This window comes from Bombus fervidus, chromosome 3 (assembly GCF_041682495.2).
Source record: "Bombus fervidus isolate BK054 chromosome 3, iyBomFerv1, whole genome shotgun sequence".
Taxonomy (NCBI): domain Eukaryota; kingdom Metazoa; phylum Arthropoda; class Insecta; order Hymenoptera; family Apidae; genus Bombus; species Bombus fervidus.
Window position 1 is genome coordinate 6,584,957 of NC_091519.1, and position 27,697 is coordinate 6,612,653.

General features: G+C 29.3%; 1 protein-coding gene across 1 annotated transcript; it reads right to left on the reverse strand.

Moving 5' to 3' along the window:
• Window positions 1–13,080: 13,080 nt before the first annotated feature.
• Y-y (yellow-y) lies at window positions 13,081–25,599 on the reverse strand. Its single transcript, XM_072023050.1, has 7 exons — window positions 25,515–25,599; window positions 22,675–22,981; window positions 18,698–18,827; window positions 16,034–16,196; window positions 15,051–15,410; window positions 13,992–14,180; window positions 13,081–13,357 (listed from the first exon to the last, which is right to left on the reverse strand). The coding sequence occupies exons 2-7, from the start codon at window positions 22,934–22,936 to the stop codon at window positions 13,172–13,174; spliced, it is 1,290 nt and encodes a 429-aa protein (XP_071879151.1). The 5' UTR covers window positions 22,937–22,981; window positions 25,515–25,599; the 3' UTR covers window positions 13,081–13,171.
• Window positions 25,600–27,697: the final 2,098 nt, after the last annotated feature.

A 27,697-nucleotide genomic window follows, 5' to 3' on the forward strand; every position in this document is an offset into this window, starting at 1 on the left:
TTATTATTTATTAATTTTTTATTATTTATTAATTTTTAAGGATTTTTCATTTATACGGAGCGATGTCCCGATTTGCTGATCAAACAGATGATTCAACTGGAATGTTCCACCCGGATGCTCACTTCGTAAAATCTAACCGGAAGTCGTTAAATTTGATTGATCAATCAAATTAAAAGATTCGGACAACGGGCTGTCGTATCGGGTTAACGTTATAGCCGCTGTGTCCCTGTACAAATTGTTCGAATGTTTCAAAATTTCGGTTGCTTAGCGGTTCTTTCTGAAGAAGTATGCAGATATTTTTGCAATAACCGTTGTTTTTTCGAATCATATGGCATGACCTGTCTTGAAATGATATGATGCTGGCTAATCGACAAAAATGTTTCAAGCGAATTTTGCTCCCGTGTTCTATCAATGTAAATGGTTGTGCTTAGTTGAGCTCTTTATCAGTATTAATGGAAAGAACGGGGCTTGCAACCCTTAGTTTCACGTCTGTCCTGAAAAAGTAAACGACAATGTCTATGAAACGTTGACGCGAAATGTAAGTGCAAAATGCAAGTACAACAATTACGATTGTTCCCGAAAAATGTACATCGTGACATGTCACCATCGTGAAATCTAAATCTTACTCTTCAGTTTAATTTAATCAATATATAACTTAATGAATATATCAATTCATGATGAAGAGAACAAAATTAGAATGCAATTCATAAATATGATTCTGAATATTTTATACAACGAAAATCCAATAAATTAATTTGTTTCAAGATTTTTTATAAATCTCGTTTATAGCTTGGATAGGTTAAAGAAACGAGTATTGCAAGAAATATGGTTAAAAATGTTTTTTGTTCGTAGATTTCGATTTCTACTACTGTATAGATTACAAACAAAATTCATAAATATGACTTTGAAGGCCAAATAACAATTACGTATTACACAGAGATAAGTATTTTTATATTTCCTCATGTCGACTGTCTTATTATTTCAAATTTTATGAGATTCAAATCGTAATAACTGCATACTTTCAATAAGTAAATTTTATATGTTCCATATTCTATTCAGAATATATATATTCAGAATAATATAAATATAATCTCTTAACTTCAAACTTTAATTTTATTAGTTCGAATAAATTAATTGTTTCATTGAAATACCGACTCTACTAATTACATATTTCTTTTACAGCTCACGTATTCTATCGTATAATACTCAGTTTGTAACTAGTCAATCTACGAAAGATTGTATGTTGAGTAGATGCTTAAAAAGAAGAAAACTTTTACATTACCTCTATTATATCTTTATATTATCTTTATTCTATTGTTTATTAATTCACTGTTAAAAATTAACGCATTCACACGTGGAAATAAGATATGGTTTTTATTACGATTATAGAGCAGTGTTTTTAATATCTTTTTGTTATATATAGTACTTTTAAAAATACAACTAGGCATATCTTTTATTAATTAATTATATTAATTTTAAGTAGTAAAAAGGATAAATATTCCAAAAAAGGATATAAGATATCGTTGCGTTCTATTTTATACATATTTCTATATAATATTGATTGTAAATATTAATAAATAAACAAATATATTTGATTAAAAAAGTAAAAATTAAAGAATATTCATAATATTCAAAATTGCAAAAATTATGTACATAACCAATGTTACATATTTGAGTTTTCTAATTGAAATAATTTGATCCAAATATTTTGATAAGTGCCTATTAAAACCATAATGAAATTTTCTCTATGTGTATGAAAATATTTTACTGATGAATTTAGTATAGTAGTGATTTTATTATTTATTATTAATATTATCTGTGCAGAATATTTTTCTTTTATTTGTTATAGAATTTTAATTGCTCTCAGTTATAATCAAATTTATCAATTATAATGAATTATCAAACAAGAAATATAACTAACACTGCTCTAAACGAAAAATATTTTAAGCAATTTTTATTTATTTTATGCTCGAGTATCGTATAACGTTGCAGACTATCCTCTTGGCATCGTAGGCTCTCCTTTTTATCTGCTTTGCCCAATATTATCGATTTCTCTCCTTTCTTTCGTTCTTTATTCGTCAGGTGAAAAGCCCTGAAATCATACGCATCGTTAGCCAAATGAGATCCTTTCATTTCCATCAGTTCTACAAATGGAAATGATAGAACTCCTTACTGGTACACTTTCGTTCAACTGTTTTGCAGAGCGTTTCTTGTAATTATCAAAGTGACGATCATCGTTAATTGTATGTTTTACCTGTAGATGTTTCCACTTTTCTAACAGCACTATAGTACTACTTATTGATAAAAATTAAAACTATCACCCCGAATAATTCTCTTTAAGTAGATGAATGTTGTAGACCTATAACTCATACTATGATAATTCATTTCGAACGTCAATAATAGTTTATGTACTTCGTTACCTGATGAGTTATACTAATTAGTTATCTAATTAGTTAATGCATATTCGGCCTAATCGATGTGTAATTAAATTAGTGTAGTACCATGCGCAAACCCTAAATATATACACATTACGCAATACACGTACTTATACATAGTTATTGCGCAATGGTAGATTACCAGAAAAGTAGCGTAAACCAATACATTGTTTCTATACTGATTAATGTATTTAGAATCACAAGAAAAACGTAATCGTTAAAAGAAAACTTTGTATAATTCATGTGTACATGTATGTGTATACAAATGTGTATATGTTATATTAGGATAAGTACTCGTATTGAGTGTTTGAATGGTTTGACGGGATTTGTTGTGTCCGAGAAAAATAAAACCGAAACAAGAACAATGTGTAAAATTCAACAGGAAAAGTTACATGTACATTTTCCCTTAGAAGTAATCATTTGCATATATCTGTACATATGGCAAATATATGGTATGTAATAGGAAAATATTGAATCTGAACTATAATATAACATATAATTGAATTTGTATATATTAAAGAATGATCTACGATCATACATCGAATGAATAGAAGCTGTTTGTACATATATAGTTTAAGAAATGATTTATTGCTGTATTAAATTTCTTTGTATATACTTCATATATTTTAAACCAAATAAGAAGATTATAATGTATAATTCTCGTTTAAATTATCATAGATTTTAAGAAAACTAATTTTATTTCAAAATTCTTTGCTTGTGTAAATACTAATACTTGTAATCGTAGAACTATTTGTTCATGCAATATTTTTTATTTATCATTTTACTTGTTCTATATACGTATTCCAATATACAATTATCAACATCTAGATTCAAGATTGTAAATATTACTTATGGAGAAGTATTGCGTACGTGCACATCTATTGTTAGGGTTGTGCGTTGTAAAATGTATTGACAATTAACTTCGTTAACGATAAGCAGAAATAACTACTTGTGTATTTGAGTGAATCAAAAGTAGTAGGCTTTTTATATATTGAAGTTTTATTTGTACGAAATTTTATACGTGTAAACTACAGATACACACATATAGTTGATGAAGGATGTTATAAGGAAGCTTAATATACTTAACAAACATATTATTACTTAGTTATACTAAACATCTTTTGATATAACAGATCTGTGCAACACATTTGTAATACTTTATAAACAGAGAGTAAATTTATTTATTTATGCTACGAATAAATAAGAGATAGTTACAAAAAATATAATAAAAGACGATTTTTGCTTATCGTTTGCGAAATTTATTGTAAAATCTGTATATAGGAGTATTAAAATAGTTAAATTTATAATGTACTAATTTAAGTTTAATTGTGACAATTGTAGCAATTATTAATATAATAAGAAGTATTATATTTACCTCAGTGAGCTTACTATTGCCTCCTAGATATGCAATATTTGAAATTAATGTCTTCTTATTTTATTTCTCTGACGAAAAAACGAATTTCAATAAAATATCTTATAAATCTAACTTTATGTACTCGTTATATGTATATCCATGTGTTTTATGTGATGCTACTAAAAAATGTACTTACGTAACAATTTAGCAAGATATTGTATGATAATTGTAAGTATAGAAATAGTTAATAGATTAATATCATTGTTCTCATTTATATTTTAAGTATTTTAATAGGTTTCTAATAACTCTATGTAAATTTCGTATACAGAAATTAATAAGAGGGCATTAAAGTCAACTTGTTGTATTTTAAAGAATTGTGTGACAAATTTCGTAGACAAAAATGAATGAAAACATTATCTTTACATCAACGTAGATTTAGATCGACTGAAATACTAATTGAGAGCAACAGAATGATTGTTACGGACTAAGGAAAAGGAATAGAAAGTATGGACATTTGATTTGACATGTATAACAAAAACATTCCACGTGTATAGCCGTATTTCTCATAAAAGCCATTCAAGTATCAAAAAAGATATGTCTCTCTATAATTAGTATCATTTTACTCACACTCTCATGGAGATGATATTAAATGCGATTTTTAAATTATAATTCAAGGTTTTGTTAACGATGACTGTTTGATCTTAAAATATATAATGATCGCAAATTGACTTAAAGATATAGTTATGTCGAATACCCTATTTTTTAAATCTCATTAAAAAAATGTCGTGATAAATGCATAATGCGATTATATTATGATACGTAGCATAGGAAAATTCAATCGTAAAATCTTAAATGCAATTTAGCTAAAATGTATCTTAAGTAATTAAAGAAAGTACTTTGTATTTAAAACATACATACTAGTCCTTTATCCTCAATAATATTGTTAAACTTCCCTATGAATTCTTAAAATCTTTTTTATATTCTTTTTTATATTATATCTGTTACGCCGCATGAAGCGGCCAACAAGTCAGCCCTTGTTACTTGACTGTCAACGGCCCTCATACCGTTATTCTGACCTTCTACAGACCCAAGGACCCACCATGTACTCCAATGATAGTTTAATGGCTAACGTATATAGATGGGTCAATCGGTCTGCACTAAAATTACGGGACGTAGAGTCCCAAAAAGTACTTTACGTTTACAGCGGGCTATTCACCACGACCTGGAATTTATTACGTGCTGGTAACAATCACGGATAAAACAGGTATCTGCCATACAGAAAGAGCGGATGTGTATACAAAGAAAAAGGGGACTTCATCCCAAAAAACAATATCGTCAACTACCTAAGACGGTAGAAAGTCTCCTACTTCTGTGATGGCGAAAGAACGAACAGTGAGTCGAGTCTAGGCCAGTCTGTGCCACACATCTCCCGGGTTCCTTTGGCTCTTCAAGCCCTCGCGACAGTCAAGTCAACTGTTCGTACGACAATCGGGCATTCTTATTAACTCTACGTTCCGTCTAAGTAATCAAAATCACCGACTTCGCTTGTGTGTGAGAGTGTGTATCCGTGTAAAATTGAAATAAATATATATATTAATAAAACTGTAGACTACAGTTTTATTCCATCTGATATAATAATATACCCCTATTATCCCAAAAGAAATACGGGGATCGACCAGCTCGTGGTGTCGATTGATACAATCGTAACGGGAATTTACGACTCCCGTTGACGCGCCTCCTCGCGAACGCGTCTCCACGCGACTGGCCGAATTTACAATATCTTTATACTTATTCTACGTTTATGTGGCAGTACACTTTTCTACTATCTTAGGTATAAATCCTCCTCAAGTACAAATTTATTGAAGTTCTTCGTGCAAGCCTCCTAGATCTAGGATCTTGCAGCTCGTCTGTGATATCAATTTCACAATTCACGATAAATAAGCTAAAGTTGCTTTAAAATCTAGAATAAACTAAAAGTTCAATCACCGACGAATAGAGAATAGACGAGACATACAATGCTTTTTCATGTCCCATGTTTTGGGGGTCACTTGACCGCTATATCATTTTTGTATTGCATGCGACGTTACTAATTCAATATAGTAGTGTCACAGATCCTTGTCAATGCTTGATACGAATTTGTACCTATTCTAAACATTTATTCTGTATCTCGTCGATGATCCTACAAATTAAAATTATCGAAACAACTGTTCTTTAAGTAGGGCAATATCATCGTCTGTGATAATGTTGTTCATAATCGACAGTCGATCTTTTACCAACATGGAAAGTATCATCAGTTAATATTGTAGTACAAGAATAATCCTCCGTAGCAAATCGTAGAGAGAGTAAGAAATGCCGATTTTATCCAAATCAATATTTCAAAAAATGAGACACAAAATCGTTAAGGATATAGACACAGTCTGTGATATTAGGTCTATCTTATATATATATGTAGTCGTCTATGATACATATCTGGTATCTATTTATATTTCTGGAAGAAAACTGTCGTGATGTGTAACTAAATCAGTTTAATCAGTATAAAAAGTTTACATCATATGACTGGCAACGTCTCAATGTAATTATTTTAATGAATTAATACTAAGTTTTACACTTTATGCTTACATATTATGGAAACTCATCATGATCACAGGTCAGTGCCACAATCAATTACGACTGTATCTCGGTCGGTAAGTCTGCTATTTATTATCAAGGCGTTACCACAAAGAATATGTAGTTACATTTTATAATTTCATCTAAAATTTTTTTCGGTAACATCTTAATTTAAAACTCTCAAGATTAGCTGAATCACGAGTAAAATATTAATACGTTACTTGTATGTAATTGTTGTTATATGTGTCCATAGTATTAGAACATATCCTAGTTTTACTCCATCCAAATTAATTGATGCAAATAATAATGCAAATTATCCAATTGATCCAAATTATCAAGGAAATGATTAATTTTACAGATGTCAAGATATATACTATTTGTAAGAATTACAGGAAGAATGTGCTAGGTAGAATGCGGATGTTCATGCAAATGTATAAGTTGGTAGAACGTTGATAGAAATGCGAAGCCTATACAGAAATCTGTTTTATCACTAGGAGATTCTAAAAATACGTTTTTTATCCTACATGCATTGCATAATGCACATGCCCCTATATTTATTTTTTAAGAACATAATGTACGAACATATTGCACGAACATATTGCATATTTTGTGCATATATCTGTACACACATGATATATTATCTTACAATATTGAATTCCTTTGCTATCATCGATTGATTATGCATAAATATCAGCAGAACACTGTTATTGAAATAGATTATTTGGAACAAATATTTTCAAGACTGAGCAGTTCTTCTTAAGAACAGTATTGTATCAATAGTATTCATTATAATTATATTAATACTGAATACTGAATATAAATAGACTAATTCACAATTTCTACGATAGTTTAATTTGGATCGGGCATAGTAAGAAGTTGCAGTGTGCCTGTTACCTAATAAAATGCCGAAAACAAATAAAAGACAAACGTTGATGCAACGCTGGTTTCAAAATTCAGGCGCATCTAGTTTTAAAATTGATGAAAATCTGGAAACACTCTATTCATAGTTTGCGACAAACATGTTAATATTAATTAATATATACATACAGATGGTCTAAAAAATACTCAGACGCTAGCTATAGCTTTGACTTCTGTGTTCTATATTTGAAATGAATAAAGATAAAACGGCATAATTGCAGCATAAATTCTGCAGTATATTGAGGTGTAGTATACATATAGATGTCAGAAAGTAAAAGAACTTTTGATTTAAAACAAATATTAAAAGAAACTAAATATTAAAAGAAATGTGGAAAAAAGTGAATTTTCATGTCTCAAAAATATACGGGCACCGATATCTTTTTTGTTCAGTAACATTGTTATGTAAACATTTTTATTGTTTTATCTATATTTATTTCAGATACAGAACATAGAAGTCAAAGTTATACCAGTTTTTAAATATTTTCCAAACCAACTGTACGTACATGTGGAATTTTAAAGTTGTGGAAAAAATTAGTAAAATTGTACTAGCCATTCTCTTATTAAGATTTGATGTGGAAATAAATGGCAAATAAATGACTAATGCGTGCGATGTTGTAAAAAAAGAAATTTTATATGGACTTAGCACAAGTCATGATTGCCGTTAACAGGCCTTGACATACATTAAACAATGTAGCATGAAGTAACCTTTTAGCAAAAATAAAACAGATCACAGTATACCAGATGAGTCAACGCTAAGAAAGAATTAATTATTTAGGTGATTTCTACAAAATATAGCGAATCATTATATTTGGATATCCATAGACAAAACTAGTAATATAATGGGTCTCTACATATATATATATATATATATATATATATATATATATATATATATATATATATAGTGACCCATATATATATAATCTACAGCGACATCTTTTGTGGACAAATTACTTTCCCACCTTGTCAAATCTAACAGTCTGTGAGAACGAAATATTTACAGAGCCTATCAGCGTCGTAAATTAAAAAATTTGTAACGTTCGCAAATTTTTATTTTTGTAGTCACACGTTATGACAAGTAATTATTATATGTTAAGGTTAGAGCTATCAACGATTCCGTCACTTGCAAAAATTGACTCATTAGGATTTAATACGTTCTTGGAATCTAACGAATGCTTAATTGGCTCGTTCGTATGCAAAAGTCTAGATTAGAAAGCGCAGAATGCAATAAGATCATAGAGCCGCGGCAAAAAAGTTGTGAAGAAATACCTATATGAAAGTAGCCGCGTGTAATTCGTAATGAGAATCACGTCGATGTCGACGTAGCCCGTCTTCGAAACCCGTAATTACCGGCGCCGATGGAAGAACCGAGACTGGGTGAGCAGCCACCTTTTAAAAAGGTGTTAAAGCGTGCCGCGAGCGTGGTTGGCTAGGTGTTAATTTAAAACAAACCAAAGGATAGCCGCAATTCGGAATCTAAGGATCGCTGACTATCCTATATTTTGATCCCAGACACACCGTGATTCTGTTCAACTGGGCCATACCTTCAGTGACGTATCAAAATTTTACACACATTTGGATCCAAAGCAATTGACATTACTTTAGCATGTAACAATAATATTTTGAAAAACTTCCGTTTCTTCATAATATTGATTAACTTAATCATTGATATAATATATAATATAATACCGTTTGTTTAAATCAATCGTTTTCTTAACTTCTGTCCTAATAATAACATTAAACAATAGCTTGTAAAGCTATTTTAATGTAACTTCGACAGTTACAGATTTGATTTATATGTTTCTTCGGAAGATGCATATGGTCTGAACGTTAACGAGACAGGTCTGGAGCTCATTAAGGTTTGGCTTTATCACGATCGAGGGAACATACGTATGGTGAAAGGTCTGTTTTCCAAATTGAAAACAGCGTCGTATCACGGCCACCGATCTTTGATGTATCTCGTCTTGCCCTCTAATCGCCAGTTAAAGGCGCGAAGTATCGCGATCTGCAATCTATCGATCTCTGAAATTAGCATTCAGGGCGTGAATCTTTTTCTTAATCTCACAGGGCCACCGACAACTTTCCAAGTAATTTCTTCACCCTTAGGCGACGACCATGTACGTGATCTATGCAAACCGTTCGATGCGATCTTTTGTAATATACGATTTCTGCTTAATTCTTACCCGGCCGAGATAAAAACACGACGGTATTTTTTATCCTTATTATTCGTGAATAATTATTATAATCACAGAATATGGAGTAATTGTACAAGGTGCGTAAATAGGTACGTAGAACTTATACACAGAATATGTACTTTCTGTTCTCCCAATAAATAGTGGAATACATAATTTACAAGTAAAAAATAAGAAAAATGTATGATATGAAGTTTGTCTACATATATACATTATTGCAAAATAGTAGGCAAATTGATGAATTTTTCATTATAGAATTTGAAAAGTCGATCATGTTTACTTACTTATCTGTATTTAAGTATATTGCGTTTTCTATCTTAAAATAATTCAGTATAAATAATAGATAAATAGTACATTTTATAAGTTCGCCTTTCATATCTTACAAAAAAGAAATACCATTTTATCCTATATATGCCTTTTATAATCTTCAATATTAGATGTTCCGTAACTTCATAATATAATATTTACACTCGTATGGTTTCTTATAATATTACTTCGTATGGTTCGTTTTCTTTTCTTTTTTTCAGTTAGAAAAATTAATAAATTCTTGAATAAAAATCGTAATACTTGTATAATATAATTTCATTATTAACCATAATTAATAAATTGTAATTTTTTAATACATTCCTTTATTTTAAATGTTTTAAAATGCTCTATACATCTCAATTTATTTTAATTCTCATTTTTTAGTTTACTTGATTTTATATCGCCGATCTTCTTTATGGAATTATCCACAACATCTCAACATTTTTTTTTTTTTTTGGCATTAAATATATCTAATAATTAAATATAACAAGTGTATAATAATACAGTAAATATTTAATAATAATTAAACAGATTCAGATGTTATTATAAATTAAACATTGATAAATCAGAACATTAAGAGTAGTTTTTAAGAACAATTTTCAAAGTTGGACAATTGCGTAGAATGAAAAAAATTGTATTTACATTTAAATAGCACATTTTATGTTAACTCTGTAATCGATACATGAAAATATTGAACTGTTGTTATTTTAATGCTAAACGAAAATGATATAAAAAAAAGATAAGAGATAACTCTAAGCGGCTTTTTACTGCGAGACATAGGGTAGACGCGTGGCTATATTTTATGAGCGGGGGCGTGAAACGGATAATTTCCAGAGGAGGGAGAAAGCGATATCCGATCGTATATCAGAGCGCAGAATAGTCGGTCGCCTTCAAATTATCGGAAACAAGGGCGAAACTAATGGGCTAACTCGAGCCATCTGGCTCCGTAGGGCTGGCCGATTTCACGCCAATTCTCGATCACTGTTTTCACGCCTCAGAAACCAAAAGAATTAGCACTGTGTTAAACGAACCTTTGTTAACTCATCACATCGATTGTTTGTCCAAATTTTTCTCTTTACCGTATTTGCTTCGATTTACTCATTGTTTGTCTGCTAATCCCTTAATAGTAAATGGCACTTGATTGAATAATACTAAAATTGCTACAGGAAAAAATATGAATTTCTATGTATACAGGACCTGGCCGAATAATATGAAGAAGGCACGACGTGTTGAGAAAAATCTAAGAAACAAATATACGATAACATTTTTTCATTCAAGGGTTAGTTTTCAATAAAGTCGATTTCTTTTTTACTATTTTAAAAATTTGTATTCGATAATACAAAAACTAATTACTGATTTGGAAACTCGAAATATCCTCAAAAGCGTCATTATATATTTCCGTTACAACAAGAGTATCACTTCTACCAGGTCTGTAATTACCATAATAGAAACATAAAAGAAAAATTGCTAAAATATCTGTTGAAAATTCAAAATTGTTTCGTTCCTTTTTGGATAATAATAACTTGTAAATACTGCATAGTTATTCTTTACAGATACTATAAACGTATGTATGTACGTATACATATAGATGCATGATGAATCATATCTAAGCCATAATTGCATTCGCACGTAGTATATTTTGAAATTTCTTGAAAACTAAGCCTCGCACGAAAAAATTTTATTTTATATCTTTTCTTTAATTCTTTTTTTTTTTGGAAAGGATTACCTAATTTCCTTCTACACATGTTATTTGTTCGTACTTTGTACAATATAAATATTACAAGAGATCGTTACTCCATTTGATCAGCATTTGGTACATAATATTAAAACTTGAACGTGATTTTTAATAATAGCATGAAAATTAGCTAACATCCACAGTATTGGGTACAATGACTCAGCTAAATTGGAGAGTGTTTGGATAAAAGCATCAAGATCAAACATTTACGTAAAGAGTAAATTCTTTCATTATTCAAAAACACAAAGTATAGCTTGAAATATGATAAATTAATTTTTTGCGATTTCAAAAGAATTAAACATTTTATACCAAGTACCATAACTCATATTCAATGGGTAGCTAGCAAAGGCTGTTTATATTTTACGTGTGCTTTTATATTTTCGTAACGAATAACATACCTACATTAACATATTTCTCTTGCATATAAAATACAATAACTTGTATTCTTCAACTTCTCAAAAAGCGAAACTGTTTCTAAACTTCCTGATGATACCTACACATATCCGAAGTTCAATTTCTAAGAACTATCAGCTATGTTTATATTCTTAAATTTCACAAGAAACGAAACTGGTTTTAATCTTACCGACGTAGATGTATACCTGAAGTTTGATTTCTAAGAACTAGTGAATGGCTACCGTCTCACAGAATTGATTCCCGCAAATAATGATCAATGAAACAGAAAAATACTCGACACAGAAGAACACTATTCTATTCTCATTTCGTAATAAATGAAACTTCTATAAAATGGGTGAATATGTCTCCTTTCAAAAGTAACTAAGAGATCGTTTAATCCTACTGCCGTAATTGCGACCGCTGTTTTTTTCTTTAGATTGGAAACTGCGTGACACAGCTGCGAAAGCAACAGCTGGTTTTCTTCCTGAAACTTTTTGCTCAGTCTGAGAAACTCCTGACTTATTAGAGAAGCGTAATTATTGCAGTTGCAACAGATAAAATTGAGTGTCCATCAAGTAAGAAAAGTCGGTCATGGTATGTAAGCTTTCAAACAAAACTAATTTGTGGAAAATGACAATTACATTTCCAGTTACGATTATAGATGTCTCCGCTGCTACTAACTTTAAAGTATAATATTAGTATTTAAACGATGCAATATCTGATAATATCATTCAATGGTGGTAATAACAACATATATTGAATAAAAAATTTCGATACAAATAATATGTGTATAAATGCAAAATGCTATAGGCAATGAAATCTTTTGTTAATCCAAAATTGTATATTGTTATCAGAATTTCGGAGTACAATTTATTGAAAAAAAGGTCTTTTCAATTTTTAATTTTATAATCAACACATAATAAAACATAATCGTGAATATATACTAGAATAAAAATCAGAGCTTTAATGTTGAATAAGAAAAAATATAAAGATTGTTATTGATGTTATAAATTTTATGTTGTGGACTTTTTTAAATTTTAGGTGGAAGATGTAAAGGATGATAAGGAAGATAAGGATGATAATAATGTTTGTTTAATACTTTACTTTATTTCTTTATTATTTAATTTATAACAACTCGTTTTTTAAGAAGGTGAATTAAAATTAATATAATTAGTTTCTTTTACAAGCAATTTGCAATTGCATTACTTTTGTAATAATTTTTAAAAGGGATTTATGATTCCCACCAAAGAGAATTGCTAACGTATCCCCAAGGAGATACATTTTCACAAACTGTACCTGCGATCGCATCTCGAACTGGTATTGTTAATATTCTAAAGTTCACATCGGTGTAGTTCAAAGTTGACAGTAAGAATACTGGCATTCTATCTGATATAATCCATAACATACCACGATTTACCTAGAAATGAAAAAGTTGTATTTGTCATTTTTCAATGTTTTACATGTAGTAAAAAAGATATTAATACAGCGATGATTGTAAAAGATTGCAAAAGATATTTTATGATTAGTACTTATAATTCCAAATATATCTAAATACTTAAAAGCAAAAGTATTGTTTGAATAATGCCACGAAATAGATTCTAAATATTACTTTAATTTGAAATTTTACTTAAACAATTTCTAAATATTAATTTTTAAATTTTATTTTACATTTGATATCCACATTTGTTTTCATTAAACGGAATGAATCAATACTTAATATGTTTTAAAATTTTGAATGGATAAGAAATAAATATAAATCTTTTTGAATATATTACATAAAGCATTGAAATCAAAATAGTATATCTCTGATGAACTACTCGACGCTTACCTTCCTTGTGTAAGAAAGAAAAGTGTTACTCACTTACTTATTACTCAGATAACTTTTGAAATTTTAGTTGCAATGTTATAATTATATTAATTTATTACATGGAGAATAATAAATCCAGAAGAAATTATCATTTTGGACAAAAAATGAAATAACATAAAAAGGAGTAAAAGTAAATTAAGGTTAGGGATTGAATGTCTTTTTTAAATAAAATATCAAATTATACCTTAACATCTGCTGGGAATATCATAGCTTCGTCGTGTCTAGCAACGACCGCATGGTTTTCAGGTGCATATGGTAACACAGAATTCCAACAGCCTACTGCATTTTGATCGATTAAATTGAAAAATTGAAGTCCATTTTCATCCATAACAGAAGAAGTGCAATGGCCAAGTGGTCCTCTTTCAGGAAGAACCTATCAATATTAATAATTTATAGCAATAACTTCATTTCTCATAAAATATAGTTTGTGTTATTAGCTTCTTAATCTTGTAAGATCAAATATTTCGTCATGTCAAGGAAACGATTCTATTGGGTATGACCGCATAGTTCGTCATGACATAATATCGTATGGAAATAACTACTCATTTCAAATGTAATCATTTCGACATCAGCAAGAAAATATTGTCCGGTTAATAGATTAAGAATGTAATATTTGGGTCATAAAATGATGATGAAATTGCAAAATCATAAATAATTGCAATGCTTAAAACGAAATCATATATATATGCACTTCCGTATATATTTCTGCATATGCTTCTGTTTCGTTTTGTTTGATTCTATAATTTTGTTGCAATCTGTACTTGTATTGTAAATTCATTACTAGATTCCAGACATTTATTCAAATTCGTATTTTTACGGTCATAACTAAATAACAAATATTTTATTTGGGACATTTTATACGTGTACTGTATTATATACATCATAGATGCATAAATATTTGCAGTATATTCATGATTAATATAAAAAATATCTTTGAAAGTACCTTCCTAATCAACCAATGAATACATAATTTAATAATTACATAGTCGAAAAAATATATAGATAATGTAAGGTATAATAAAAACGGAATATATAATATAAAATTGTGACAATTTAATAAGTTCTCCTTTTGTAAACTAATCTTCTACTACGACAAAGTTATTTTTAAAACATTACTAAACATAAGGATAAATAACTTGTCAATGCCTTTATCATATATCACAATTAAATATTAAAGGTAGTGTAATTATAATATTAATAGTAATAATAATTGTAATTTGTTATTTCTATTACGCAGACCTACCTGGAATTCATGGTAACTATCTTGAGACAAGTTTTCATCCCTTAAAATTCGTGTAGAAATTGCAAATTCTCTTCTACTACTTAGAGGATGGAAAAATAATGTCCTATATCCATTGGTAGCGATAGGAGACAAACTCATACCGAAGACCCCTTCCTCGCCCCATTGGAAATTTATACCACCGATATTGTAGTCCCCAGCCAGAGGATCTGGCATGAAATAGCTATGTGTAAGTCGCCAAGATTTATTTTGTTCCCAAGAATATACGATCAGCCCATATCCAAGTTCGTCAGACATATAGGCGAAAGCGTCCTCGCAACCGCCTTTTCCCAAATCGACTGCAATATTGGCGATGAAAGTGTTCTATATGAAGAATTTTAATTCGTTTATATAACCTGTTACGTTGTGGAATAAAACAGTTGCAAATACCATCTGATATTCTGAAACAACCATTTTCTCAGCAGCGAACTTTTATGCATATATGCAATTTGTAGTTTCAAGAAATAATAACTCTTAGGTATTTCGAATGTAAAAACAGGCAATTATTTTAAATTTTCAGAAAATGGTATACGCTTGGAATATACGCATATATATATATATAATATGTATATATGTGTATATATAATCCATACTTATATGGATTAATAACATATGAGTTACGTAAAATAGCTTTGATACAATATGATATAGATACCTCTAATGAGGAAAAAGAGCATTTGAACTTAAATTGATCTTTTTTTACTGTTTATCATATCAGTTCAATCAATTAGGTTACAGTGTTCATGTAATGTATAGTTTGTATAATGTATAAATGTTTAATTATGCAATGTTCAAAATATTACAACTTAATTGTTATAGTTTATTTAAAATGTTCTACAACCAAGTCTGTTTGTAGTCTACTATAATTTTACGTTAATATAAGTATGTATGTACACTTTTGTTTCATGTCAATATTATATAATATTATATTATACAGCTGTACGTACCATATTAATATCTTCAGCTCTCAATCTATATTGCCTTAAAATTTTATCCGTTGTTAAATCAAAGACATTCAGAGTGTAGGGACATGCCTGTATCGTGGTGTTTCCAATACCTATCGTACCAGTATCCAACACCCAGAGTCTGTCACAGACATCTGCGTGTATTCTGGAATAGAAATAATAATACTAAATTTCTTATTGTTTCGATGAAATATACTTGGATGCTTCCTATATGAAATTTAAGTTCTGTCGCATTTTATATTAATAGATCGATTATTATCAACAATTTTTATAAATTTGTGGATACAATATTTAGGATTGTAACTCCTTGTAACTTTACGTTATTTTCCATATCTTTTCTGACAATAGGTTTTCATCCAATTTTTCGAAAGTTGTATACATGTTTCCATACTTTCATATTTTCCATTTTAGTAGAACATATATATATATAGTATAGTAGTTTCCATCATATTTTTACAACAATTAATGTATCAATATTTTCATAATAGAGCTATATTAAAGCAATGAATAAAGTAAAAGTCGTGCCCAGTTTAGCGTAATAACACAATGGATGAATTTTAATTTTTAGTTTTTACAATTCACTAAACTGAAACAACGAATTAATTGGCTTCTATAAACTATAATATAATCATCCAGATATAACTGTTTATATAACTATTTTAGCCATGCGATGATTATTATGAAACTTCAATAAAAAATATTTATTTCATCAGAGAATCGTAAGCGTCATGCTTTTGGTTTTTCGGGAGACAATCAAGCATCTCAGCTCTGAAGAAGTGAGCTATAATGTTCATGATACGTGGGGGTAAAAGCGCAGCTCAACATACGTTTGTCTTTTAAAAAACCAAAGACATAACATCCAATTTTAGTGAAAATTTATTTAAATCTAAGATCGTAATATTCCACAATTTAATAGTTAGAAAATAAAAAGAACCTTTGTAAGTAATAACATTATTGGAAAAATTTTGCAAGTTATATGTTGATATTGATAGGGCTACTTTATAACTTCTTTTGTATAACAATAAAATAGAATTTTATTTTAAAGCATCTTATTGTATATTGTATTATATAATTTATTATATAGTATTTATAATTATTTATTCTGTATATATGTATGTAATGAGACAGATAATCATGCTATGAACACTTATAAAACGTATTAATAATATTAGTGACTGAACTTGTATTTTGGAAAATAGTAAACATTGTTTCTGTAATAGAATTGTGCAACTTACAACTTGTAACTTACGTATTTACTAATATGATAAATTAATAATTGTGTGTAGGATAGCCCAGAAAATCTTTATTACTTTTTCCGTGTGTTAAACAAGGAAAAGCGAGAGAATGTTCCCACACATTTGAGATTTCGTTAATAACAGATAAATGTATTGTTCAGTCGGGATATTTTCCATAGAGTATATCTGCTATATGAATTAAAATCTAATCTATTCTATACGATTTTATCGTCTATTTTTCCCTTCTTTCAGAATGATCACAATTCATTCCACGTTTTTCCGTTTTAAACAAAATGAAGATTGCAATTTACATTCGACTAGAAGTTACAAAACGAATATAATTAATCATGTTAACGTTTACAAAGTAACTGTTTTTCTTGTGAGATCTGTTTCGCAATGAGAAGCGATGAGAAATAGGAAATAATAGAAAATGTCATGTTTCACTTTTAACTAACTAATTGGATAGGTGCTATTTTCACTTTTATGCTACAATTCAATCGTGTGATGTTATGTCTTGAGTAATATTACCGCAACTATAATAGTGCTACACGCTTGCATGTATAGATGTATATATGCAGGGTGTCCCTGGTTTAAATATCAAAACTTCGACAACGTGTAGGGAACAGTTTTCGCTTGTTTAATTATTTATTTACAATTATTTATTCTGAGCGACCGAATCGTAACCATACGCGCGTTACCGCAGTGCGCTAAATGTCACCAAGAATGTATCTAATTGCAATTAGATTTGTCAATGTCAGATGTAATGCTTATATTGTTACATTTAGAAATGTATTTCTATAAAATAGATGGTAACACGAATAAATAAGTGAAAATAGATAAGTGAAAAAACGAAAGCCTTTTTATTTCCTTCCTCGCGATTTTCTCTAAAATGGAGCAAAAATGAGCAAATCTCTATAGAATTTTTTTCTTAGTTCATCGATTCTCCACATGCTTCTAAAATTTTGATATTTAAATTTGGGATACTATGTATATTATAGCTGTGTCAGAGAATCGATGTCGACCTTGAAGCATTGAAAGTACAAGAAAATGGTAAAAGGGAAAACATAAATCTTGAAAAAAGGGAAAAATAGTTTATTACTTAGTATACGTATATGTATATGTATACTACAATTAATATACGTAAAAATAAAGTGAAATATAAATTTCATAGATCCATTTAATGGATTGAATTGTATAACTACGTGGAAGAATCATAATGTTAAAAAAAGTAGTCAAATAAGAAAAATGATAATGAAATTTGTGAAATTTTAGAAGAGTATATTATTTATTTAAAATATAAATTTTGGAAATTTAAATTCAGATATTTAGTTAGAATTAATTGCATTAGATTACTTTTGAAAAATATAAAAAATATATAAGAAATTTTGTAGCCATACAAAACATTACGTACCTATAAGCAGTAGTAATTGCACTACCACAAGCTCCAGCTTTGTTTTGTGCCCAATTCGGATAAGGGGTAAGCTTCGGTGAGCCACCTCGATTTGTATCGAGCGATATGTAGTTTAATGTCGCCGGTATTCCTATAATTAACGAAAAGTGAATTATTTTTTATAAAATTGCGCAAACTCTAGCGTATTAGATTCAATAGATATTTTACTCTTTGGTCTTGAATATTTATTTATGTTATCTGATTAAGAATACATTAGAAATATTGAAAATGTAATTTAATATTCATGGTATTTAATTGACTTTAAAAGTAAAATATTCTTCTATACTTTAATAATTAATGATTCTTGATTATATATGTTATTCTATTTTGTGTATAAAAATGTTTCATGTCTTCAAACATAATTAAATTTATATATGTATATATATAAACTAATAAAAAGTAAAAATATTACAAAAAATACTGTTTAAAAATGCTGCAAAATGTATAATAAATCTTAACGCAATTGCAAATATCATAGTAATAGTTTATGTTGTGTTACAGTAATTTGATCTTCTAAAAATAAGTAATAGAAAATATGGATCGTTATCACATCACCCTAAAGTCTTAATGCGTATTTTGACTTTTATTATTTCATAATACATATACAAAAAATGTTCGTTTAATAGAATTGATATATTGTGCAAATAATTAACATACTTATCATCATAAATGTAATATAAATAAGTTCTTAATAACAATTTGTTTCACAATTACGTAAATGAGTAAATCCTGCTTTGAAATTGTCACTTTATTTAAATCCTGCAATTTGCTGCATTTATATTTACATTAAGAATATATATGACAGCATAATTTTCAAATCTATGAACAATTGATAAACTTATAGTATTATTGGATCATTAAGTATTATATTAATTTATAAAAATGAAATAAAAAGTTAAAATACAATTTCTTTCTCATAGAATATCACAGAAAAATTTAATTAATAAGTAATAGAGATTTCAAAGTCTATTTGTTTAATTATTTATAAATAATTTTCATAGTCGTATAAATTAATCTTTTATTATTACTTTCTTCATTAAATTGAGCATCACTGTTACTTGATTAAATATGCATATTATTATAAGAATGTGCGACACGCTCTTATGATTGATATAGTCGCGTGACTGACAGAAAGTCATTAAATTATTGACACGTGGAATTCCTGACCTTTCAATCTTATCGCGCTATATCCAGTTCATCTAGCATTATCTTAAAAATTTCGTAAATTGCATAGTCGAACTGGCATGACATGAAGGTATATAACACGGTGGAAAGTGTGCCCACGGTAATGAGCAAAACGTTTTTGATATGTCACGAGGTTTGCGTGACGAGGTTGTCACACGATCACTACACTCCAATATTGCGTTTGATACTCTAAAAAGACATGCAGACCTTGTCGCTGAATATTTTAAAAGATGTTTGAAATTTTTGAGATTAAAATCTTATTTAGTTAGCCCATTGTAACACTGTTAGATTTTATATTAAAGAAAAATTTTTGTATATACAACGTATATACAAAATAATAACTTGAATTTTTGAGTAAATACGTTCCATGGCAAAATATTATTCACTGAATCTATTATTAAATTTACGATCAATTTATCAAAATATTCTAAAAAACTTACATGTAGGGAGTCAGCTTATATAATTTCAATCTATATTGTAATAAGACATGTATATTATTATATATAGTATATTATGATAAATTATAATGTAGAATTAATTTATATAGTATTTAATTATTTTAGTTGCCCTTATTAACGATTTGTATCTTTTGCAAGCAATTTATTCTTTATTTTTTTATTTTTATTTATATATCTAATTTTTTGCTATTATCTATGATAGTGTGAAATTAGTTACATTAACTATGTGAGAGTTCTATATTGCTCGTGAAAGACCATGCAATTTACAACTTTCCGAGTTCAATTGAATGGCACATTCCCTTTCCTTCCCTTTCTCTCTTAGTATTTCATATCCTCTGTCGGACGGTCCAAGTAAAGCTGACATTAGAAGAAAGAACGATCCAAACAAAGCAGTCGCCGTATAAAAAAGTTGGCCTTAAAACAATACCAACTACGGTGGGCTTTGACGCATTTACAGTAGTTTCAGGAGACTGGTGAGATGGCAAGAATAGAAAGGAAATATAAACGGGAAATGGCAAAAGCGAAAGAAGAGAAAAAGGAAAACGATAGGTACGCTAAAGATCAGTGAGACGAAAAATAAACAATAAATGTTTGTTGTGTAAGAAAAAACGAACACGTTGAAGGAGCTGAAGTCAATCAAGTATCTGAAATGGTCCAAAATAATAGAATAGAAAGGAAAGGAAAGTAGAAAAGAAACAACAAATAAATGACATTGATTGGATAATTATATAATATCGCGTAACACCATGAAACACATTACGTGATATTAAACGTTCCTTAACATATTATAAGTTTCATGTGAAGGAACGTGTAAATGTTATATAAAGATTATAGAAAACAATATGATGTTACATTTTCGAGTTTTTACATGCATATCCTAAATTAGATACAGGAGTCTAATACGCTATCAACAAATCTCACATGACCAAAACTGCACAACTTTAATTGATCTTAGGATTAAAGACATGTTTAGTCATTCTCTCGAACATCTCAAAAATATTCGTTATTGTAACATTAATTGTACTCCTGATTTTTTTGTTAATCTTTGTAGATTTACCTATATGTATATACGTATGTATCATATTAAAGGATACCCTTTTACTAAAAGTGATATCACTAATAAGTGACATAAAATTCAGAAGTCATACATTTTATATAATTTATATTTTAGCGGAATAAATAAACGGATATATATTTTTTAAATTAAATGTATGTTTTAGATCTTCAATAACTTATAATAGAAAATAAATTTATAATTTTTAATGCAACGGTTACGAATGAGGACACAAAATAAAATAGCACGAGTTAGAAGAGATGAAATATAAGTTTGCAACCATAACAAGAAGCAAAAACAATAAACAAAAAACAAGAAAAGCCGAAGATTTGAGTATCGAAAAGTAGAGAGGTTAAAGATCACGATATGAAAGATTGTACACGATGTGTGAGCATTGTCGACTTTTTTGTTTTGTACACAATGACCTGGCGCGCGCCAACGTGTATAATAAACGCAAACCATCAAGAGCAAGAAAAAAGTGGGAAATAAAAGAGCACAGGAGAGAATAAGCCCATTCACCCCTGGTTCCCTCCTGGGCAATAGTGTTGGGTGGAGGATTTGGGTTGAAGTGGAGGCGGAGGCCAACGGAGACATAGAAATGCCCCATTGAAATCGCTCGCACAGTTTTCGGCACTTTTTGTCGCGAGCCGGAAGTCGGCCAGACGAGGTTCTACAGGCGCGCACTGCCTGCAGTGATCTTCTGTACATTGTGTTTACTGTAACTTCCGGTCTCTGACACGAGACATTCATCTAAATGTTCATATTGTTCCTGTTTGCCGAGCAACTCTTTTTTTGATTAATTTTCAAATACGTCTTGGTAGAAGCATTTCACTTTCCATAAGAAAATGAATGTTTGAATTTTATTAATGTAACAATAGTAGTTGCGAATTATGATCAGTTATTCCGCGATAAAAAATCTCGAACTACTTTAAAGAAAAAAAGGACGCTTCTCATGGTTACCATGTACCTAGTATTCGTGATATTTAAGTAAATTATTAGAAGATGTAAAATAAAACACTAAAGTTTTATACTCCTTTATCAATTTCCCTAATATACCAAAATAGGAATGAGCTAATATGTCGGATCCTAAAACGCAAATAAAGTGATATTCATGTTGATGTTCTTGTTTATTGAAAAAAGAAAAAAAAATAAAAAAATAAAAAAACGGTGACCTATTCTAGTCCCACTGATCTAGTAGAAATTGATATTATAAAATACTACAATATATACGTTCAACTTACCATTGCGCCATCTCGGTACGGTGACGAACAGCTTGTTTCTCCAAATTTCTATACCAACAGGCAACGCGTTTTCTGGAATGAATTCTCCTTTCATCATTGCCATTTTTCTGCTGGCTTCATCCGGATAGGCGAAGTCTACCGTTCTCCAGAAAAATCTTTCTAACACAGGTGCTTGCCCGAACTGTGTACCCCATCTTTGAAGTCCATCGACACTCTTCGTTCCCAGGTATAGTAAACTCACGAAAAGAAATTCGCGAAACATTTCTACGATAGCTTATGCCGACAATCTCGCAGTTTATAATTGATCCTTTAAAATAGTAAAAAATGTCGTAGCTTTCAGTATTTACTCTATCACATTCAAATTTACTTTCCTTAAATGGACTATACTTAAGTACATAGATTTTTTTCCAATTCATTAGATTCCAATTAAAATATATGTATTAAAAAAAAGAATGATTGAAAAAAATTCTGTAATTAATGGAAGGATTTAAACATTGTAAATTGTTGGCAATATTTTTCCTGTGTTGTTTACAAGATAATTCCAGACAGTTATTTTGTAAATCTTCCATATATTTTATGTTGCGATTGAAAGGAAGATAAATAACCGCACATAAGTCAGTTGGAAGTATATGTTTCAAACTAATATATCATACTACTACTCATTATTTTTTCTGTACCTGTACTCAACTCTGATTCTTATCGGTAATATTATTGTACTAACTGGAACTTTCACTTCGATTTTATACGACGATAAATGAGTCAAATGATTGACATAAAAGAAAATGCAACAAATATGAGTGACATGCGAAAAATGACTCCGAAAAGTTGTTTGCTTTTAAACAAATATTAACGCTAATTTCTCAAGAAGGCAAATTTCGTAGCGTTTTAATAACTTAAATTATTTTCACGTCAGCAAGTAGTAAAAGTATGAATTACTTTCAGTCACACTGACATCATATGTATACGAAAATATATGTTAATTCTGCTTCAGTGTAGTAGAAATGCATCAAACTAATATTTAGAACTTATATTTTTCTAACATAAATCTCTGTAATGTACGCATAATAATATCTTACTACGCCGTATTTTGATATTTTTCATATCACTGTATTACTAAGTAATATAATAAAAAACAGGAACAACTGAAGGAAGCTACGAAATTAGATGCGCGTAAACTAAAAGCCCGGAAATCAACCTGTGTTTCTAAACACTTTATGCGTTTTAAAGTAGAAGAATATTTCTCTATTGATAAAAGAAACGTGAATAGCATGCGATGACATGTGAACACTTTTATACGATTTAGGTAACATCTATAACCTGCAAATTTGCCTATTTGAAATTATCTAGAAAGTTTCACATAAAGCTTAACAGATGAGATTATATGGTTTTTTTAGCTTTAAAAAAATAACAACTTCAGCAGAAAATAATAAAAAGTAATGATAGATAAGACCAAATTATTAAAATGCGTTTGCAATGCATAATACTATACATTGTAATGCAGACATAATAGATATAGATATAATAAATCAAAGGAAATATGAAATTGGATTTAAAAAGTGAAAGATCGTCGTTTTTCCTTATACGAAGTGATTGTATATGGTTATATGTATATGTGATACAGTTTGCACGATGAAATTCCGGAAATTAGCTGTATATGAATAAATCTTGCTCTCGCGAGTCATACATGATAAACACAGCCAATTCCGCTTCGCTGAGCGCGAGCAGAAATGGAAAACGACCTGGCACGTGCCAAGTTTCACTACCGTTGTATGCGTAGGCAATATAATCTTGCTGCAAGATGTCGAGTATGACAGCGACATAGATCAATTGTATTTATATCTATTATAATTGAGCGAGTAGTACTCATTATCTTTGGGAGTTTTTCTAATCCAAAAAGAAAATTTGCTTTTTTGTTATTCAAAAAATGGATAACTTATTTCACTTCTTATAATGATGTATCTCGTATCATAGTATTTAAAAATTTCAGAAAAAATAATTTTGTTCAATGTTCAAAAATAATGTAATTTTGCATATAATTGTGATATACAAAACACTAAACTATATTGAAATTTATAATTTATACGATGTGTAATTTACATAATTTGGCAGTAACAAAAGATAATAACTCCTTTTTTATTAAAATTATGAAAGTGATTTTAACTTGTGCGTTACGTTAAAAATTATATATTAAAGGAAATTAATGATATTTGTAGAATTAAAAAAGAATTTGTTACGGAATGGTAACAAAATTTTATTTTGAAATCTAAACCTTTTTAAAAAATTTGGGAAATAAATATCTTCGATATGTATCACTGAGTAATGACTTATTAAATTGAATCTAGTAGACAAAGTATTTAATTTTATTCAAAAGAATTAAGATATAGAAAATGTTAAGCAGATACAAGGAATCTAAGTGAAATTTCACGGAATAAAGTAAAATGAAGTAAAATTCTCTTTTTCATTTTAGATGCATGTGTTATACCTTGGAATACGAAAGAAAAGGAAATAGAATAGTTAAGTGAAAGAGATTAATATATGGAATGTATCAAGATTCGATAAAAAATTTTGTCATCTGCACAATGTTACACAATCGATGGCTGTAATTAATACTCCAAGTATCAAAATGAGCCGTTACGTATCTTCCATGTTGTTGCACAATATCCAATTTTAAAATAGAAAATTTCCTTGCATACTAACACTTATGCAGCCATTCCTTTTATTCACAAATTAATTTCACCGCCACCATCATTAAGCTCGGAAAGCGAACACTAGTTTTTGACACCATACTACTGCTTGAAATCACATATTTTTCCTTATTTTATGAATGAAAGAATTTTTACCTCTTCCTGATAGGTTTGTCGATGGCTTCACCTTCGAACTGAAATACGAAGAACGAAGTACGAAGTAAGAAAGTCAGTAACGAAGAGTACAAGTAAACTGTTGATTCCTGCAAATGGGTACTGCTATATATGTACTCAGTTCATTTAACACATATTTACCAAGCGTTCATGTACACCTTCACTCGTCTACTTGCACTTGTCCTAATGTGGTGTTGCTAGCTCCCACTTGATGAAATTTAGTTGACTTGGGTCCAAGATAAAAATTACTTTTTCCGGAATATCAAATGAAACAACTTATAGGCGAAACCGGTAAATGGTTATCTTGCTTGGAGAAAAGTAGTTCTAAGAGAAAAGACAAATCGACAACTATGCTAAGAGAAAAACGTTATACAGGAATGTTGATTAAATGTTGATATAAGCTTAACTATTTACAAGGAAGATTCTTACATAATTATTGGATTATAACAATCAAATTATGAGGTATTTTTCTAGAGTGTGAACAGTATCCTTCTGAATGAACTTGACTGAACTCAGTTATTCAAACGCTCTACAATTTGGCAAATATCACTATAATATAATGTGTGTAAAATAAAATGGTACATTGGATAATGTACCAGTATCAACATATAATATGAAAATTATGAATAATTCAAGAGAAAGTTTATAGTTTGCTAAATAGTATATGAAGAGTTTGTGAAATTGGTAGAAAATAAAAAGTATGCGTGGAATTCGATATCGAAATTAATAGATGTATAAATAAATGCTAAAATTGTGTCCGGTATCAGAATTGATAGTAGTATAGATAAAGATTAAAATTGTGTTTCTTCCAATTCATTCTTTGAAATAGATATATATGTATATAGATTTCAGTCAGCATGATACATCTGAAGGTACTTCACACCAATCATGCATATCCCAGTAGAATAAAATAAAAGATAGATGATAATAGATAAGTTACATGGATAGATGGTACTATTAACAGATGATATCTACTTACATCACATGTAGAGGACTGTTACCGATTATTTTTATCTTCATATACGATATGTTGGAACATAAAGTTATAATATAAAACCATTATGGATATGCTTGTACTTTGCATAATTGGTTATAAACTGCTGTTTAATATTCTTACAACAACATTTCAGATACATTAATCGATAAACAAAATCCCAAAATAAATGAATAGTGTATATGACGTTGCCTATCCTAAGGGATAAAACCGAAAAAGAATTCATTTTATCGTTGAAATAAGTACTTGTCAGGACATTTGTTATTTTCTACCGATTATAGAAGTATTTAATAAATACAGTTTTGATTACACAACTTGTTTCTTAATTTTAGAAAGTTGTGAATTTAGAGCCCTAACCTTGAAACCGAGTTTGTATAGGAGATACAAAAAAGACATTTAAGACAAATATAGTAATACATTATGATACATTTAATACAAATTAAGTAATCGCATATTTAATAGTGAGATAAACTATTGATAAACTTTTTGATAAATATTTTAAATTTATAATATATTGGTATTGTAAAAAAGCTGATAGATATGTTTTTCATAAATTTATTATTAATTAAAAAATTTTGTAACAACGAAGTCTCGTTACTATAAAGTAATCAATTTGTCCCGACATTTATGGGAATAGATACGTGGTTAGTGAAATAGTTACCATTGAATGAACTCAAACAGCACAATGGATAATACTATCTAACATCAGACTCAGTTTTCTGTAACTCGAATGAAATTTATTGCCAATATATAGAAAGATTAAGCCAAGTTAAATAAATTTGAATCCAGACCGATCATTCTTATTGATTATCTCGTAATTTATGAAATCAGGCTCGATACTCGTCAATCAATGTGTTGTGGGAATGGTTGGCTCAGACTTGAGATTATACATTTCGACTTTCTCATCCGTAGTCGATAAATCTAGCACAAATCAAAGAAAGAAGAATCTGATCTGGTTTAGTTTACGAATAACTAACTGCATAGATTAAATTGATCACAGTATGCACAATACAAATGATCATAACTGTCAATAAATGAGTTTACAACTATACTTGCCCTTCTTACACAAAATTTCTTATCAGGTACTTTCTACAGCGTAAAAGTACTAGATTAATCTAGTAATTTTGCAGTATTTGAGACCCTCCGTGTCTTTTAGTTAAAGTTATACTAC

Coding starts and splice junctions, on each gene's coding strand:
- Y-y (XM_072023050.1), bottom strand. CDS start 22,936: ATGTTTCGCGAATTTCTTTTCGTGAGTTTACTATACCTGGGAACGAAG. Junction 15,411..16,033: donor GAGCTGAAGATATTAATATG/GTACGTACAGCT, acceptor TTCTTCATATAG/AACACTTTCATCGCCAATAT. Junction 13,358..13,991: donor TATTCCCAGCAGATGTTAAG/GTATAATTTGAT, acceptor TTTCATTTCTAG/GTAAATCGTGGTATGTTATG.